The sequence below is a fragment of the Dryobates pubescens genome, chromosome 3 (assembly GCF_014839835.1).
Source record: "Dryobates pubescens isolate bDryPub1 chromosome 3, bDryPub1.pri, whole genome shotgun sequence".
NCBI lineage: Eukaryota > Metazoa > Chordata > Aves > Piciformes > Picidae > Dryobates > Dryobates pubescens.
Window position 1 is genome coordinate 33,760,399 of NC_071614.1, and position 17,333 is coordinate 33,777,731.

Sequence of the window (17,333 nt, forward strand, 5' to 3'; positions counted from 1 at the left end):
ATTTTCTAAACAGCCTATTTTCCCATAACCTCTCCTCCGTTTTTTCCATGATAGACATTCTTCCTTAAAAGATTCAGTTACTATAAAGTGCTTTCTGCAGTCAAATGATCTGCTGGAAGACAGCAGGGCTCTTTATGTTGACTTACCACGTGAAAACTTCATGGATTCATAGAATAGTTTAGCTTGGAAAGGACCTTAAAGATCATCTAGTTTCAACCCAGCTCCCATGGCCAAGGACACCTTCCACTCGACCAGGTCACTCAAGGCCTCTTCCAACCTGGCCTCGGACACCAGCAGGGAGGGAGCATCCAGGACTTCCCTGAGCAGCCCATTCCAGTGTCTTGCCACCCTCACTGTAAAAAATTTCTTCCTAATATCCAGTCTAAATCTACCCTCCTAACACTTCAATCCATTCCTCCTCATCCTATCACTACAGGCCCTTGTAAAATGTCCCTTCCTGGGTTTCTTGTAGGCCCCTTTCAGGTACTGGAAGGCTGCTCTAAGGTCTCCCCAGGCTGAACAGCTCCAGCTCTCTCAGCCTGTCCCTATAAGGGGAGGTGCTCCAGCCCTCTAATAATCTTTGAGGCCCTCCTTGGGACCCACTCCAGCAATTCAATGTCCTTCTTATGCTGGGGGCACCAGAAGTAGCCACAATTCTTGTTCTTTTGTTTACAGGCTGCTGATATTCTCAATAAGCTAATTATCTTTCTTCCCCTATGAGAGATTAAGCCTCTCTGTAGTTGCTACCTGTAGGATCAAGAAAACCAAAGTACTTGTTTTATACTGAATCACATGAAAAAGTGTTCTCTATATTTAGAAATATTCCTCAAATACCTGATCTCTTGACAAGGGGAGCACTTACATACATAACCACTAGTAATTTAATTCAGATTATGGGATTCAAAATCCAGAGAGACTCTATCAGTCTTGAAGGAAGACTAGAACTTGAATCTGTGCCACCGTATATGTCACTGAGGCTCTTTTCCTTCCTTAACATACTTTCTACTCTTCCTGTAAGCAGGAAGGCACCTCTGGAGTGTTGTGTGGACTTGGGAGTTTTTATAAACAAAGACCTAAGCTGCAACTTACAATTACTCCCAAATTTCCAGCTTAATGAACACAGCTCTCTTTGACTCATCTTTAAGTCTAACATAGTTGCTTGTAGAATATGAGTCGCAGCTTTCTGCCTAATAGTCATTCTGTATTGTATCTTAGGATGGACCCTAAATTGACATTGTCTTACCTGGACACCTCCTGTGCCAGCCTGCTCAGCAAAACCTGGTCACAAGGGGGTAATGCCAGGAGGCAGAAGTACCTTGCTGAACTCATTTACTGCTCCCCTAGTGTCTGTGTCTTGGATGACAATGGGTATCCCTTCTCCTGGAGCTTGGCAGGCTAGTTTGTCACCATGATCCACAGTTACACTCTTCCAGAGCACTGGAGGAATGGTTATAGGAGGCTTGTGGCTACCCCTTCAGCTAATGAATTACAAAACTGTGGCTTTCCAGCACAGGGTGATGTTGTGGAGACAAATACAGAGCTACTAACATTGCTGAAAAGCACAACCATCCAGTTTCTGCCCTGCTTGTTTCTCAGAGTGATTCACACACCTTTTCACTTAACAACCAAATCTCATGAACTTCTACACTCAGATCAACTTCTGTGCACTGCAGGAGCACTTTGGTGGATTTTAATAACTTAGATGCAATTACAAGATCTGGAGAAAGCATTAAGCCAAACTGCACACAAAAAAAGGCAAACATAAAAAAGGGATCTTTAACCAGAATTGCTCTACCTGGTGAAGATAGACACCCATGTACTTGGTAAGTAAAATAGTTGGAACACACCTGTTAAGTCTTATTCTGTAATGGTAGTCCATACATGAACAAGTACATGTCACACTAGGTTTATTTTTTTTCAGAAAAACTTTATTATTTTAACAATTACATGAAAGTTACAAGGAAAAAAAAGAAGTATGTACTTAGTTCAGAACAGGCAAATTAGAAAATACTATGAACATTTAAAAAAGGTCTACACAAGCATGTCTATATAAAAGTCATACACTGCTAAATGCTATGTAAATTTTTCTGTACAAATGTAAATTGTTTGTAACATGGCTTAATGGACTGTTTACATTAAGGGATTGCTATAAGGCTGTCCAGGTAGAATATGGCTTCTAGTTCAAATATGTTTTGAAAATTTACCACTCTCAGTGATGTCTTCCTATTTATTGCAAATAACTTTGTAATTTTAGGGGAAAAAAAAATGTACTATTTAACTTCTAGATATTTCTGCTAACTGCATTCTGGAAGGTTATGTTTTCCTCAGCTATAAAGTTGTTTTTCTCCTTTTCCTGATGAAAAGCAATATATTCTGAGTTTCTGTCAGAAATGTTCTTTTCTGTGACTATTAATTTTTCAGATTTTTTTCCTAAACTCCTCTGCAGAGTGTTTAAACTGGTTCTTCCTGAGTCAGAATTACTTAGCTTTTGTATAATTTCCACAGTTGGACAGTTAGGTTTGTAACCTTCTGGTCTGTGGTTTGGGTGAAAGCACTCTGTTTATTACATTAAATTCACTGGCTAAGTCTTTTGGGTTTACTACATGAAATTCTAGGCTTTTGATTTTATGTATGGATTCTTACTCAATTACTGTTTGTGCAATTGTTCATTTCTTGTACAAGGTTGCCCTTTGCAACCACATCCTAGGCCTTTTAATGTATCACTTTTCTTCCGAATGCTTTGCTTTTCAAAAGTCGTTTTCTCTGTCATAATTAAGTCTTGTTTTGGTATTCTTACATTTACATGTTTCTGATGTCTGTTTCTTTTTGGCCAATTAATTCTTCAGCATCTGAATTTCACAAAGTGGTGTGTTGGTTTTTTTTTTCTACTTAGGATTTTTAAGCAGCTGTTCTTGAATTTTCTTACATTGGTCTTGATGATTATTTGCAGCTTCCTTGCATGCCTCTGTGCTCCGTTCAGCTTCCATTTTCTCTTTTAGAAGAGAACTAATTTGAGAATTTAAATGCTTGATAGTTATTTTAGCTTCTCTCTGAAACAAAGTTAATTCCTCTACTTCTCTTTTTAGTTGTGCCTTTTCTTTCAGCTTCTCCTCATAGTTCATATTAATTTTCTTAAGATCTATATTTTCTTGCATCACCTCTTCAGCGTTATCTATGACTTTACATAACTGCTTGCCCAGGTCTTTCAGCTGCTGCAAGTATCGTTGCTCTGCTTGTTCTTTTTCCTCCAACTTAAGTTTCAGGGATTTAAGTTCACTGTTGACTTGATCTATTTTTCCTTTGAATACAGAAGACACTTCTGTTGATGATTTCTGAAGCTCAGTTTCATTCAGTTTGTATTTCAGGTCTTTAATAGTTGTATTAGCTTTTTTGTTAGCAAGTGTTATCTCTACCTCCTGTTTAAGCTTCTTCTTAAGCTGGGATGCACTTTTTGTAACGTAGCATGTGAAACATGTTAGGCTCTGTGAAGAGCAGAATCATAAAATCACAGGATATTAGGGGCTGGAAGAAACCTTGAAAGGTCATCTAATCCAACTTCCCTGACAGAGCAGGATCACCTATACCAGATCACACAGGAATGCATCCAGGTGGGTTTTGAATATCTCCAGAGAGGAAGACTCTACAAACCCCCTGGACAGCCTGTTCCAGTGTTCTGTCATCCTCACAGTGAAACAAATTTTCCTCATGTTTACTTCCATCCATTGCCCCTTGTACTGTTACTGGGCATCACTGAGAAGAGTGACTCCATCCTCTTGGCACTCCTTTTCCATATTTATAAATATTAATGAGGTCACCCCTTAGTTTCCTCTTCTCCAAACTGAAGAGACCCAGCTTCCTCAGTCTCTCCTTGGAAAGATGATGTTCCACTCCCTTAATAATTTTTGTGGCTCTGTGATGGGCTCTTTCAAGCAGCTCTCTGTCCTTGAACTGAGCAGCCCAGAACTGAACACAATATTCCAGATGCGGCCTCACAAGGGCAGAGTAGAGGGGGAGGAGAACCTCTCTCAACCTACTAACCACCTATTCTAATACACCCCAGAATGGCATCGGCTGCCTTGGCCACAAGAGCACGTTGCTGGCTCATGGTCAACCTTCCATCACTAGGACCCCCTGGATCAGTTTAGAAGGAATTGGAAGGAGGATTTTATGCTTGCAATCAAAAAAAAATAAAAAATAAAAAAATAGAAGAACCAAACCATACCCTGAGAGAAGTTTGGATGCCTTCACCATCTGCTGGTCCTTCCAGAAAAGCATCATGAACTGATGACACGTAAGTTATTACTGACTTCTCATCAGGTGAGGAAACATCAACATCTAAAAAACAAGACAGCACAAGTGCTTTACCACATAGGTGTAAGAATGTTCACGAATATGCTACAGCCTGCGGGCAGTTTGGATTTTATTTTAGTGTCAGGGGGTTGTAACAAAGCCCATTGCAGCTCTCTTACCTTCAGGATCCAGAAGTCGAGCAACACCAAGTTTTTCCGCTGCAAAAAAAGCGTGCTCTAAATTTGCATGGTTGCTTTGAACAGCAACACTATTCATGTCTATCAGGTCTGGCCTGTCAAATGAAAACAGTAACACTTCATTACAACTGCACCAGTTCTATACCACTGCTGTATCAGTAAAGCAAACCCAGAGCATGGATGGATAGGTAGATCTTGTTCTGATGAGCTTTGATGCCAAGGTCAGTTTTATCAAGAGAGATCTGCTCTTTCTTACAATCCAGAATTAGAAATTCTCTCTTGTCATTAGACATACTTGACTGTATTTCAAGTTCACATACGTACTGTATCCTTTTTTGCTTCCAGCCACCAGTGGTTCTACCAATAACTCTAACTTTGTATGAGTGTGGTCACAAAAGCATAGAGTAGCACAATTCCCTTCTCAGATAGGAACATTCAGGTTATCTCATCCTGTTTTCCAGAAGAATAGCCCACTCTATCTTACAGGAGACACATCTCAGAGAGCTCCAAGCACAAACACCAAAGAAACTGTAGGCTCCAGGGCCAAGGTGAAGCCATACAGGGAAGAATATGGGGGTCCCAGGTCATGTGGGAGCTGATGGCTTTTGCCAGTACTGCAATTTTGCACCTTGGTGATCAGTTCTGCACCTGTCCTGCCTATACTTAAATGCCAGGATGATAAAAAGGGACTGTGGAGAAGAATCAACAGCGGGGAGAAATGTGCAGGATTCATGAAGATGCTCCTCTGAGAAAGCGGGTACAGGTAAGAGCTAAAAAGGCAGAGCAGGAAATTGCCCTGGAAGAGCTAGTGTCATCTCCACACCTGCAGTGCTAGGACAGGTATAAACCAAAGAGCCCTTTCTCTACATCCATTAAAATGGCGTCATTAACATTTCCAAGAGAACAAAGAGAGCACTTACCTGTATTTGTGAATGATGGCATTAAATAATCTCCCATTACTCCAGCAGGTAGTGAAATTTTCACAGCCCATGCCAGCATATCCCTGGGCTGCCTGCTGGGACCACAGCAGCAGTCTCTCTTTAGCAGACATGTCTTCTGACTCTCCAGTAACATGGATATTAGATATCTCAAATAGAGTTTATGTAGATAAGTACATCTAATTAATTGGTTACATCTAATGACATGTAATCAATAAATCAATTGCAATGACACAAATGTCATTTACAGGGAAAACTGGCAGTAGTGGCTGCAGAGCCAAAGTTTCCAAGAAGCATTTTAGGAAAATAAATATTTTGCCCAATACAGAAGGTTTGGGCTTGTACTATCTAAGTATTAACAACTTCATATCAGAGAAAGCAGGACATTATTAGGATTTTAACATACAAATACTACTTTCTAGTACATCACATTCCCCAGCAATGAATATTTTGATACTCATCAGAATAAGTCTGCAGCATTAAACAAGACCAGTTTGTCCAAACACCAGCAGGAACACGTCAGCTGATATTCTGAAGAACGTTCAAGATTCAACCTATTTTTCTCTCACTCCACAGACAGAAAAGCACCAAACAAAGAATACTCTCAGATTCAGTTTACATAACATAGTAAGATGCATCATCAAAACCTTCGCATAGACCTTAGTATTTTTGCACAGACTGTATGGAGTCCTGTCTAAGCTGTACACAAGAATCTGGAAGAAAAATACTGTCAAGTACAGCTAGAATTACCTGAAAGTGCAAAATGATAGTCCATATCAACCCCAAAGTCAGTCTGGGATTTCCATCTGTTATGTCATCATTTCTAATGTTAACCAGTTTCACCTACAGTCATGGAAAGAAAGTGCAGACAAAATGAAATTAATATGCTGTAAGTATGTACTGCAGTACACAGGCAGTGTAGTACACTGGAGTGTAGTGGAGTGGTATTGGCAAGGAGGTACAGTTTTCCCTTCCATGTCTGTTTTGGACATTCTTTAACATTGCCAGTTTGTAAAGGGAGAGGCAAGAATCCTGTAAGCATATAAAAGAAATTTAAAAGCACAAAGAAAGACATAGCAGTGGAATACTGCCCAGCAGTGTGGGCTTTGAGTGCTTGGCTTGAAGGACATACAGGTGAAATTAAGCCTGAATCTTCCTCCATACAAGTGACTCTTCTGCCTTTGTAGGGCACCAGTTTTGCTTTCATCAGGATCAAGGATTGAGAAAGTTTTCCCAAAGCAAATATAATCAAAACAAGGAACTCCTACACAACATTCTGATGTCTTTGCATCTGAATTTTGCACTAAAAATTAGGTTGTTAACTGCATAGCAGCTAGTGTCTGGGCAGCAGGAAAGATGGCTACATTTACTAGAGGCAACTCCTGAGTACCTTGGCAAGATCAAGGCAAGCCTACATCAGCAGATATTTTATAGCATGCATAAAAGAGCAAGCAGGACATATCCTTTATTTATTATCTACAGGGGACAACATTTTCATTAACATTTTGTATTAGTATTCTCACCATACCTGGTGTTTTTTCAAATAGTCAAGTGCAACCTGGACATTGTGCAGTCTGTGGAAACGCATTCGGCCTTCCTCTCGGGGCTAAAAGTGGAAAACAATTGCTGTAAGATTATATTGACAAACAATTTCAGGGACATTTTATCCTTGCTGTCTGTAAGTTACTCCCTTTAGTATGAAGGGGTATTGAGTATCCAACACTTGTTAAATGAAAAATTGAAAAAAGAGGGAAGAACAGAATCATAGAATCATAGAATTGTTAGGGTTGGAAGGGACCTCAAGGATCATCTAGTTACTATCCCCCTCTCATAGGCAGGGACACCTCACACTAGATCACGTTGCTCAAAGCAACACCCAGCCTGGCCTTAAAAACTCCAGGGATGAGGCTTCCACCACCTCCCTGGGCAACCTGTTCCAGTGTTTCACCACCCTCATAGGGAAGAACTTCTTCCTAATATCCAATCTGAATCTACCCAGTTCTATTTTTTTTCCCATTGCCCCTAGTCCTATCACTACCTGACATCCTAAAAAGTCCCTCCCCAGCTTTCTTGTCAGCCCCCTTCAGATACCGGAAGGCCACAATTAGTTCTCCTCGGAGCCTTCTCTTCTCCAGAATGAATAGCCCCAACTCCCTCCATCTGTCCTCATAAGAGAGGTGCTCCAGCTCTCTAATCATCCTTGTGGCCCTTTTCTGGACATGTTCCAGCACATCCAGATCCTTCCTGTAATAGGGGCTTCAGAACTGGACACAGTACTCCAGGTGGGGTCTCACCAGAGCGGACTAGAGAGGGAGAATCACTTCCCTTGACCTGCTGGCCATGCTTCTCTGGATGTAGCCCAGGATGTGATTGGCTTTCTAGGCTGCAAGTGCACACCGGTGGCTCATGTTGAGCTTCTCATCCATCAGCACCCCCAAGTCCTTTTCTTCAGGGCTGCTCTCAAGCCAGTCGCTGCCCAGCCTACATAGGTACCTGGGATTGCCCCAACCCAGATGCAGGACCTTGCACTTGGTCTTGTTGAACCTCATGAGGTTGTCATGGGCCCACCTCTCCAGCCAGTCAAGGTCCCTCTGGATGGCCTCCCTTCCCTCCAGTGTGTCTGCTGCACCACACAGCTTGGTGTCATCAGCAAACTTGCTGACAACAATGTCATCAACAAAGATGTTAAACAAGACTGGTCCCAGTACTGATCCCTGAGGGACTCCGCTTGTCACTGGCCTCCACTTGGACATGGACCATTGACAGCCACCCTTTGGGTGTGGTCATGAAGCCCATTCTTTATCCACTGAATGGTCCATCCATCTTTATCCATTGAATGGTCCATCCATCAAACCCACACTGCACCAGCTTGGAGACCAGGATGTGGTGCAGGACAGTGTCAAAGGTTTTGCTCAGGTCCAGGTAAATGACATCAGTTGCTCAACCTTCATCTATTAATGTTGTGACCTTGTCATAGAAAGCCACCAGGTTTGTCAGGCAGGATTTGCCTTTGGTGAAGCCATGCTGATTGTGCCCAATCACTTCTTCATTATTCTTCTGTCTCAGCAGTGCCCCCAGGAGGATCTGCTCCATGATCTTACCATGCACAGAGGTGAGATTCACTGGCCTGTAGTTCCCTGGGTCATCCCTCTTTCCTTTCTTGAAAATGGCAGGTATGTTTCCCCTTTTCCAGTCAGTGGGGACCTCCCCAGACTGCCATGACTCTTGGAATATGATGGAGAACAGTTTAGCAACCTCATTCACCAGTTTCCACAGCACCCGTGGGTGTATCTCATCAGGTCCCATGGACTTGAACACTTTCAGGTTATTCAGATGGTCATGAACCTGATCTTCATTCACAATGGGCAGTTCCTTCTTCCAGCCCCTGCCATTACCTTCCATTGTTCTGGGACTGTGGCTGGAGCCCTTGCCAGTGAAGACTGAGGTAAAGAAGTCATTGAGAACCTCAGCCTTCTCCATGTCACTTGTCACCAGCTCACCTATTTCCTTTCTGAGGGGGCCCACACCTTCCATAGTCTTCTTTTCACCATTAATATACCTATAGAAATTTTTACAGCTCCCCTTGATCTCCCTGGCTGGATTTAATTCTAACTGAACTTTAGCTTTTCTAACCAGGTCTCTTGCTGCTCAGGCAGCTTCCTTATATGCCCCCCATTCTAGCTGTCCTTTCTTCCACTCCTTGTAGAGTTTCTTCTTGTGTGACAGCGTGTCCAGGAGCTCCTTGCTCATCCAGGCAGGTCTCCTAGCATTCTTTCCTGCTTTCCTCTTTGAACATTACACTGTTATGAAAGAAAGTCTTACTGACCACAAGAAATGAAGAGAACAGATTACACTCCCCCACAGAATGCACAGCAGAATACTGTACCAACGGAAATACAACTTGTGTCTTTGATATTGAGTCACACATGACAGAAAACATCAAAGAAACCTCCAGCAGTTGATATGCAAAACAATAACCAACAGAGCCAATGCCAGTATCACAAACTGGAACCACTGTGTTCTCATCAAAAAGCTTACCAACGTGTCTCCAGAAAGGACTTCTAAGAGCGAGATCAGGTTGTGCCCATCTCTTAGATCTTCGTACAGGTCATTCACATGCTTTCGAACCTGCACAGACAAATGCAAAAATTGAACATAAGATGCCCATTTATACCTGAGGATTCACACTCATATTAACACAAATCTTTTAAGGCACTGATAAACCTCAGATATACCTCAGAATGGCTATCCAAATCTACTCACCTTTGTTACAAATTCAGAAACTCAAAGTAACTAACAAGCAAAATTCACACATATGTCTGCACTCACACAGCTCCATCACACTGTATTTCATTTTACAGGAGTAAATAGCAGTATGAATTTACAGGTAATGAATCCACATAGCCATGAAACAACCAGTATTTGACAGTTTAAACAATACCAGATACTCACCTACTTTGAACCTAGATAATGACCACTAGCAGCCAACACCAGCTAGATCCAAAGATTTGTGAAAAACCAAAACACATGATGCATATTTTATCCTCAGCATTCATGTTCACTGGGGTCAGGCCAAAAGTTAACACCACACTTTCTGGCCTTAAAGTCATTACTAATCCAAACCTACTGTCATGTTTTATCACCTCACATTTCCCTGTACTTGGCTTTCTCAATTGCTCACCTTATACATCATATCAGAGAAATATGGCATTAGGCAGACCTAGTGAAGTCTAGGACAAGCACAGCCCTTTCCAGCAGCTGTGCCTGTGGCAGATATTTTAATGCACTGTACAGCTCAGCAAGGCTACCACCGGGAGTCACCAACCCAGCTGATCCCCTCCTGTGGAGCTAATAGATGTCAGCCTTTGCTGTCAGTGCTGTAGCAATCAGTCATCCAAACATCATTGAAATATTAACTGACCTTCTTGAGATGCTGATTCATCCATTTTGTGAAAGTCTTTTTTTGCACCTTGTCTCGCTCATCTGGAGAGGAAAAGAAAAGGGTTAATGGATACTTTGTTTATGGACAGCTTTATAAAGTTAGCGTTCTTGTGAAGTTTAAAAACAGAGTAGCCTGCAAAAGCCCTGAAATGTCTGACCAAAGCCATAGCACACAAATGTTTTTGCAGCACATCACAGCAAGTCGTGAAAGTGTTTTGTGCAGAAGCTCCACGTGAGCTCCTCCAGAGACAAGAGCCCCTCTGGAACCACAGCAGCACTGCTAACGAGCTGGTTACTGACCCATGCAGCACATGAGCTCCACCAGCCGCGCGCTCCAGGCTCCGGCCCGCTCCATCTCCAGCGAAGTCTCTCTTTTCGCCTTCCCAAACTTGCCACTTTGCTCCCTTGCCCGGGCGAAGAGCGCGGCTGCTCCCGGCTGCTCCAGCGGGGGGTGCCAGTGCAGCTCGGGACGCTGTCCAACGGGCGCCCAAGGCAACGGCCGTTACCCGCCTCTGTGACGGCACGGGCGCGGGCGAGGGGCGGCTGAGGCAGAGCGGGAGGCTGCTCGCTCTCCACAGCTAACTGGAAGGGGGTTGGAGGGAGGTGTGGGACGGTCGCTTCTGCTAGTAAGGAGCGGTAGAAGTGGCAACCATCTGGAACAATTCAAAAGATGTAAGAAAAAAATTAATAATCTAGGGGTTTGTTTGTTTGTTTTAAAAATAAGAACTTTCTTTATGTACATTTTAGGTTCCCAACGTTATGGTTTCAAGAATATTCATCTGGAGCATGTTTATTTCACACTTCTTTGTTTTCTTGTTTTCTCATCCTGAACTGTAGACTAACTGTAGACTCAACAGCAGGAATGCAGTTCTGGCTTCCCTCTTCCCCCTGATCTAAACTACTAACTCATTTTCTACAGCCCCCAGAATTCCCAGGCTTCCTCTTTATTTTTCTTTTTTTCTCTTGTATAATGGCGAGACTTCTTTGGTTGAATTCAGGAGTGTTCTCACTTCCCTTAACAGACTTCTTTGTCTTCTCTAGAGGCCCCGGCTTTGTCCCTGAATTCTCTCCAGCATGCTGCATCCCATGTCCTGATTATCTTCTCTGCTTCCGTTTTCAGTTTTCCCTGGATCTTTCCCCAGTATCCACCTTTAGAAAAGTCAGTAGTCCCTCACAGAATGATTTAGTCTGGCAAAGGCCATTGAGATCATTGAGTCCAACTGTTCTCATCCCATGAAATGTTTTTCAATTTTCTCATACCTCAGGCTGAAATTGTCTCTCATCTTGCCATCTCTCTATATATTCTCACCATCTTACACATTCTTCCATTTTCCCTCTGTTGTCCCAAAGGCCTTTTTCTCTAGCTAGGCTCTTAAGGAGAAGTGTTTTCTGCAAGTGCTAACTTTGAAACTGCTGGCTAACTTCAACAAAGCTGGACCAAGGTATAGGAACTGGAGCTAAGCTGGGAAGGGAACCAAGACAACTGGGCCAGTCCAAGGGAATGGCATTAGGTGAGGGATTCCAGTACAGGAATTTAGGCTCTGTGGTTCAAGGGTTCAAGTGTAGGTGTGAATTCAATAAAAATCAGGATTTGTCTGCTCACAAAAGCTGCTGCTTCCATCTGAAATTATTCTCTGAAATCATTCTCTGAAATCATTCTCTTTCTTATGCACCATTGTCTGTCTTAAACCTCAGCTTAAAACAAATTTTGTTTGCTTCTCTGTTCACTATGCCTGTCTTCTATACTTACTGTCTCATTTTGCCTCCAGCTCTATTTAAATTGTCAGAATTCATAACATCAACTAACTCAAAAGATAGCAGGCATAATTTTAAATTTGATCCAACTACGTCCTGTCTTTGCTTTCCCTTATCTGTTATCATCATGCTCCAAGTTTGACTGTTGTAGGCTAACCTTTTGAAGGCTAAACAAACTTGCCAATGTTACTGAGTTGCTGCTTAAATGAGACCAACAGAACTCCAATAATAGGAATACTACCACTTAGCATTTCACTGGCAGGACTTGTAACAGATGGTTTAAAACATCGTGTAGCCAAAGAAGGGAATACAAAACAGCCCATCACTTGAACAGATCAGCTGTTAAGTTTTATAGCCCTTCTTTCAGAGAAAGCCCTTGGTCAAGCCAAGGGTAGTGAGCAGTGTTAACAAGTCATGACCTATGGTTTCCCATTTTGATTCATAGATGGTTTTGCTGCTTTGTCCTTCAAAGAGGAGGACTTTATACCTGTCAGGCTGTGTGGAACCATGTATTCAGATGCATAAAAGTGCCTGCATCAAGTATTCATAAACTTTTGAAGTTTGCTCTTGTTACAAAGTGCAATCTGCCAATTTTCCACCTTGAACTGGAAAACAAAATTGGTCATAGGCATAACAATTGCAGTTCTCTGGCAACCTTATACACAATTACCTCTGAAATATCTTTTAAATTTTATTTTGTTTAAACCACCATTTCAAAAGTAATCTCTGCAAACTGCATCCTTGAGATCAATGACAGACTTGCATACCACTCATTGTTTGGAACTATACACACAGGTTGATGTTTTTTGTCTGAGACAAGTGTGAGGTAGACTGAGAACCCCATTCATCCCAGCAAACACTTCAACAAGCAATCCTTATAACTCACTAGTGAAGACAGGACATGTTCAGACATATGTAAATCCTTCTGCTTGCACTCCATGCAGGCTGGATGTGGTCCAGTTCTGGCATGGATCCTGTAAGGCCTCTGGAGCATGGCACGGTGCCCAAGCTAATACTCCTGCCGCCAAGAAGACATACCCTAAGAACTGTGACATCTGGTCCTAGGCTTTGAAAGTGACTTCTGCACACAGCAGCAGTACAGCCTAAGGATTTGCACTCTCCTAATGGGCAATTTTGAGCTACCTCTATTAAGGAAGGCTAGGTTGCTTTTTATTTCTTTGAAGATGTTAGGTCAAATTTTCCATATTGCAAAGCTCAGTCAAAACATCATGTCCAGATAATTCTTAGATATGTTTGGCTTTTAGGATCCCATGTCAACACATGAGAATGACTTCCACTAATTGGCTTGACTAAGTGCATAAGAATGCTTAGATAAACTGTGAATGCAGAAGCCAGAACTATTGTTCTAGTTCCATCTTTGTATTTCTCAGATTTCTTAGTTATGTTGTTATTGTTACAGAGAATAAGGGAACATCTTTACCCAGTATCTTTCTACACAGGTATTTCTGCCTAACTGCTGGCCAGTGTCTGGAACAAGGGCAGAAACAGACCACTTTCCATTTACTTTTAACAGTTTAACAGACCACTGGTACTTTCCTTAGATTATGTCTAAAACATTACCATTCCCCTTTGGCAGTCAAAACTTTAGGCTGGTAGTTATCCCTGGGTATCAGTATTTTCTTCATGCATCCACATTCTGCCCTTAGGAACAGATGTGCAAAACCACCGAAATCAATGCGAGTTTGAGTGTACCAGAACAATTAATTAAATGTAGGGTTGCTCATGGAAAGAACTCACTAGTCATGTCATCAACTGAATGACAATAAAATCATTTTTACTGATGCTTGCCACAATTTGTCATACTATAACAATAAACTTTGTACTGTATGAAGTTTTAATTTTTATGCCTCAAATTGCCTTTTAAGTGACTTGTTTTTTGGTCTGTTGCTCCTCATCTTCACAAAATTACTAGCAAGCAGGACTTGCTATGCACAGCTGCAAATGAATCTGCTAATGGATTGCTAGATGCTTTCCAAACAGCATGTGAATTAGACTGGATGGAGATGATGCCACTCCTGATTTGAGCAATGCTTCACCCATCCCTACCTCAAAGTGGCTGCCTGCCTGTGGCAGCACTGAAATCAAATGTAGAGTGAGGGGTTACAATACTAATCGAGGCTTTCAGACTTTAATTACATAAGCATGTGTATTTTTGCAGTAAGATTTTTGTCATAATGCAAAAGAGTCATAGCAGTCAATAAAGGCCTGTTAATGTACTTTTCTCCTTTCATATGTTGTCATGCAATTCTGCTGTCCCCACTCATGAAGATCTGGCCGCTGTTTGTAGATCAGTGCTCTACAGGGCTAAGAGGAACCGTTGGTTTATGCTCATCATGCCACTAAACTAGCTATTTCTCATTTTTCTTTCTCAAAATCTCCACAGTCTGTAAAGCTATTGAATAATAACTAAGTAATGTTTAGTCTGGTTTTTTTTTCTTCAAAGAAGTTACACAGACTGCATAAAGTATATTTAAAATTACCTTTTCTTAAAATAGTATTTATTTTCAAATATAAACTTTAATTGAGTCCACTACACAGAATCTATTGAGAGCAAAAAAGATGCAAGAGGTGAAGAAAGATAAGTAATCACTAAATGACAGAAAATACTGTAAAATACTATTACATGTGCTTAAGATGCAAGGTAAAACATTCCAGGTATGCTTTAAAATACTGTTCAAAAAGGTGGAGATGAATGATTCAAATCAAGATAAATGGAATGGAATCAGGTGAGCAATGAAACTGATGAGCACTTGCAAAAGCATAGCAGCAAAAAAGAGAAGAGATACTAAGCTGTCTAGGGCATGGCATGATGTAGCTGTCAAAGGGAAGGGAACTTAATTAATTCACTAGTGTTTTCAAATTTTGGATTCAGTCTTGGCTGCCCCAGAGTAAGCAACAGGGAAAGTAAGAGGGGCTTCAAATATGATTGCTGAGTGATGGATTCATTTATAAAAGAACTAAATGGTTCACTTCTGGGAAAGAACTACATTTATTGCACCTAGAACTAACTCAGATAATCACTAATGATGAATTACTGAAGTATTCAGAAATTAAATAATCCCAGAATAAATAATATTTCAGTAGATCAAGAAAGGCTGCTAATAAATAAAGTCACTTGGAGTGGTTGGTCCAGCACACAAAAAGGTTCTCTCGGGAACAACTGACAGGATTTAGATTTTTATTCAGTTGTAATTTTATGATTGTATGGCTTCTGTATAAGGCAGTTTTTACTAAGTGCTGGTGGAGTTAAATTTGGCCGTGTATCTAAGACTTCGATACCAATGGTAGGCCTCGATGGCGTCAGATATTTGACCATCCAGAATTCCCATCCAAATGGCCTCTTATAAATCAAGGTTCTCGTGACCTTCAGGCTTTCCTTTTCATCGAATACTTCCCCTGACTTTACCTTGACTGCCTTAGGCAGCAGTTTTCTCTCATGGTGCCTGTCAGCTTCCTCTGGAGACTACGTTTGGCACACAGTTATACCTTGGATAGTTGAAATAAAGGCTCTTCATCATCACTGCTACTTTCACGGTACAGAAAGTTTCTTCCTGAATATGAAGCTCTTTCTGAAAAAATAACATAAACCCATGCTATCTAGAGCAACAACAATACAAAATTAGAGCATTAAAACTAACATTAAAATATCTGGCTACATCGAAATATTCTCTTTGAACACAGACTCACTGCATTTTAATTATAGCTGTTACCGAACATAACTATTTAAATTAAAAATTAAATGTCAATATAATACATAACTGTATTTCTCTCTCTGTTCTCCAAGCACCAGTTTGCAAAAATAGTGCCTTTTAGAACCATCCCCTTCACTAAAAGAGAAGTGCAAACAAACACATTTCAATTTGCTTTTGCTTAAGACATTAAAACTGCTGACGATGAGATGTTTACCTGTTTATTGATTAAAAATGTTTCAGGTTGACTCAGAATGTTGGCAGGAGCAGATGCCTGCAATGATTTCTTCCTTTTTATATGCCTCATCATCTTCTCCTGTAAACAATCATAATAGTGCCTTTGCATTCCTATAGAGCCTTTTATTACAGTACGTCACAGTATACCTTAAACTTTTGTTCACTGAGCACTTGACATTCTTGGTTGGTATTTCTGAAAAATATGTTGGTATTTTTTTGTTAAGATTTATATTTTCTTTTTATATTTTTCTGCTGCAGACCTCAGCACAATGCAAGCTCAGCAAACTTGGTCCATTCCCTTTCTCATGCTGTAGACAGACTTCCATTCTATGGGAGAGCATCCAAGACTTCAATAGCACTTTTTATACAGCAAAGCACAAAATCAATTAGCCTAACTAATTGCTCTGACAGGTTACTGTGCTGAGGTACCTTGTGAAGACTGCTTGTATTTCTACCTTTACTGTCCATGTTTTGTGCATTATAGTGTGAAGAAACAATAGTTAAAGTCTACTTCATTCCATTACAGCCCTACAAATATTAGCCATGTAAAGACAGAAACTCACCCTTTCTTTATCCAGGTCATTGTCCTCACTTTCTGAGAATATAATTTTTATCCTCTTATCTTTTCCAAGGACCAGTATTTTTTAATTTCAGCTGCTCATAACATGTTCTGCACAATTTCCCCCAGCTTCTGTGTGGCACCTGAAATGATGGGAAAAAAAGGCCAAAGCACAGAATTAGGTAGCAATACCTTACAACTAGATGAAAATTTCCTATCAGACAAATGCTCTGGAACTGCACTCACCACTCATATACACAACGTAACACCAGATGCTTTTCTGTCTTGCTTTCTCCCATGGACTGGTTTACTAGCACATGCTTATTTAGTTTCTGAAGACTTTCTAGTTTATTGTTATCAGTGGGAAGGTCTCATATCCTTGCAGTCTCTGCAATTTGCATTGGATTATCATTTACAAAATCAAACAGTGTGAATTTTTCATTGTTAAGTGGTTTTCTTGTCACACAGACACTGCCTGCAGGATGTCTTAGAAAAATAGCTGTCACTGTCATACCATAGGAAGAGTACAAGAATACTTAAAAAAGCCCCAAACAACCCCATTTCTGGATATTAGTACTTAACTTGTATGAAAATATCTTGGATAAGGAAGTGAAAAACAGCTAAGCATCATATTATAGCTCCATGAAAGATGGGAGGTCTGCTCAATACATGTACATCAGATAGTTGCCCTCAAAACTATGCACAG

General features: G+C 41.0%; 3 protein-coding genes across 4 annotated transcripts; all 3 read right to left on the minus strand.

The window, feature by feature from the left end:
• Nucleotides 1-2,874: 2,874 nt before the first annotated feature.
• On the minus strand, nt 2,875-4,579 carry LOC128899450 (microtubule-actin cross-linking factor 1-like). Its single transcript, XM_054178592.1, has 3 exons — nt 4,470-4,579; nt 4,223-4,335; nt 2,875-3,482 (listed from the first exon to the last, which is right to left on the minus strand). The coding sequence occupies exons 1-3, from the start codon at nt 4,564-4,566 to the stop codon at nt 2,886-2,888; spliced, it is 807 nt and encodes a 268-aa protein (XP_054034567.1). The 5' UTR covers nt 4,567-4,579; the 3' UTR covers nt 2,875-2,885.
• Nucleotides 4,580-4,983: 404 nt separating this feature from the next.
• On the minus strand, nt 4,984-7,758 carry LOC128899912 (plectin-like). The gene is made up of 4 exons (XM_054180172.1): nt 6,954-7,758; nt 6,176-6,268; nt 5,408-5,574; nt 4,984-5,176 (listed from the first exon to the last, which is right to left on the minus strand). The coding sequence occupies exons 1-4, from the start codon at nt 7,011-7,013 to the stop codon at nt 4,984-4,986; spliced, it is 513 nt and encodes a 170-aa protein (XP_054036147.1). The 5' UTR covers nt 7,014-7,758.
• Nucleotides 7,759-9,065: 1,307 nt separating this feature from the next.
• Nucleotides 9,066-16,755, minus strand: LOC128899899 (spectrin beta chain, non-erythrocytic 2-like). Of its 2 annotated transcripts, XM_054179936.1 has the most exons (7): nt 16,632-16,755; nt 16,049-16,147; nt 15,549-15,711; nt 10,667-11,019; nt 10,347-10,408; nt 9,464-9,553; nt 9,066-9,211 (listed from the first exon to the last, which is right to left on the minus strand). In XM_054179936.1, the coding sequence occupies exons 4-7, from the start codon at nt 10,719-10,721 to the stop codon at nt 9,074-9,076; spliced, it is 345 nt and encodes a 114-aa protein (XP_054035911.1). In that variant the 5' UTR covers nt 10,722-11,019; nt 15,549-15,711; nt 16,049-16,147; nt 16,632-16,755; the 3' UTR covers nt 9,066-9,073. The 2 variants fall into 2 exon arrangements, with proteins under 2 accessions (XP_054035911.1, XP_054035912.1); XM_054179937.1 differs by lacking the exon at nt 16,049-16,147.
• Nucleotides 16,756-17,333: the final 578 nt, after the last annotated feature.

Bases quoted from the DNA above. Each gene is read 5' to 3' on its own strand.
- LOC128899899 (XM_054179937.1), bottom strand. From the start codon at position 10,721: ATGGAGCGGGCCGGAGCCTGGAGCGCGCGGCTGGTGGAGCTCATGTGC. The intron at 10,409-10,666 runs GTCAGTAACCAG...TTTCCTCTCCAG, and splicing joins GGAGCTCATGTGCTGCATGG to ATGAGCGAGACAAGGTGCAA. The intron at 9,212-9,463 runs GTAAGCTTTTTG...TAATGTTCAAAG, and splicing joins TCCTTTCTGGAGACACGTTG to AGGAAAGCAGGAAAGAATGC.
- LOC128899912 (XM_054180172.1), bottom strand. From the start codon at position 7,013: ATGCGTTTCCACAGACTGCACAATGTCCAGGTTGCACTTGACTATTTG. The intron at 5,575-6,175 runs GTAATTCTAGCT...ACTCTATTTGAG, and splicing joins CTATCATTTTGCACTTTCAG to ATATCTAATATCCATGTTAC. The intron at 5,177-5,407 runs GTAAGTGCTCTC...TCTTCTCCACAG, and splicing joins GCCATCATTCACAAATACAG to TCCCTTTTTATCATCCTGGC.
- LOC128899450 (XM_054178592.1), bottom strand. From the start codon at position 4,566: ATGAATAGTGTTGCTGTTCAAAGCAACCATGCAAATTTAGAGCACGCT. The intron at 4,336-4,469 runs GTAAGAGAGCTG...CTTGTTTTTTAG, and splicing joins TCGACTTCTGGATCCTGAAG to ATGTTGATGTTTCCTCACCT. The intron at 3,483-4,222 runs GTATGGTTTGGT...TGCTCTTCACAG, and splicing joins GCATCCAAACTTCTCTCAGG to AGCCTAACATGTTTCACATG.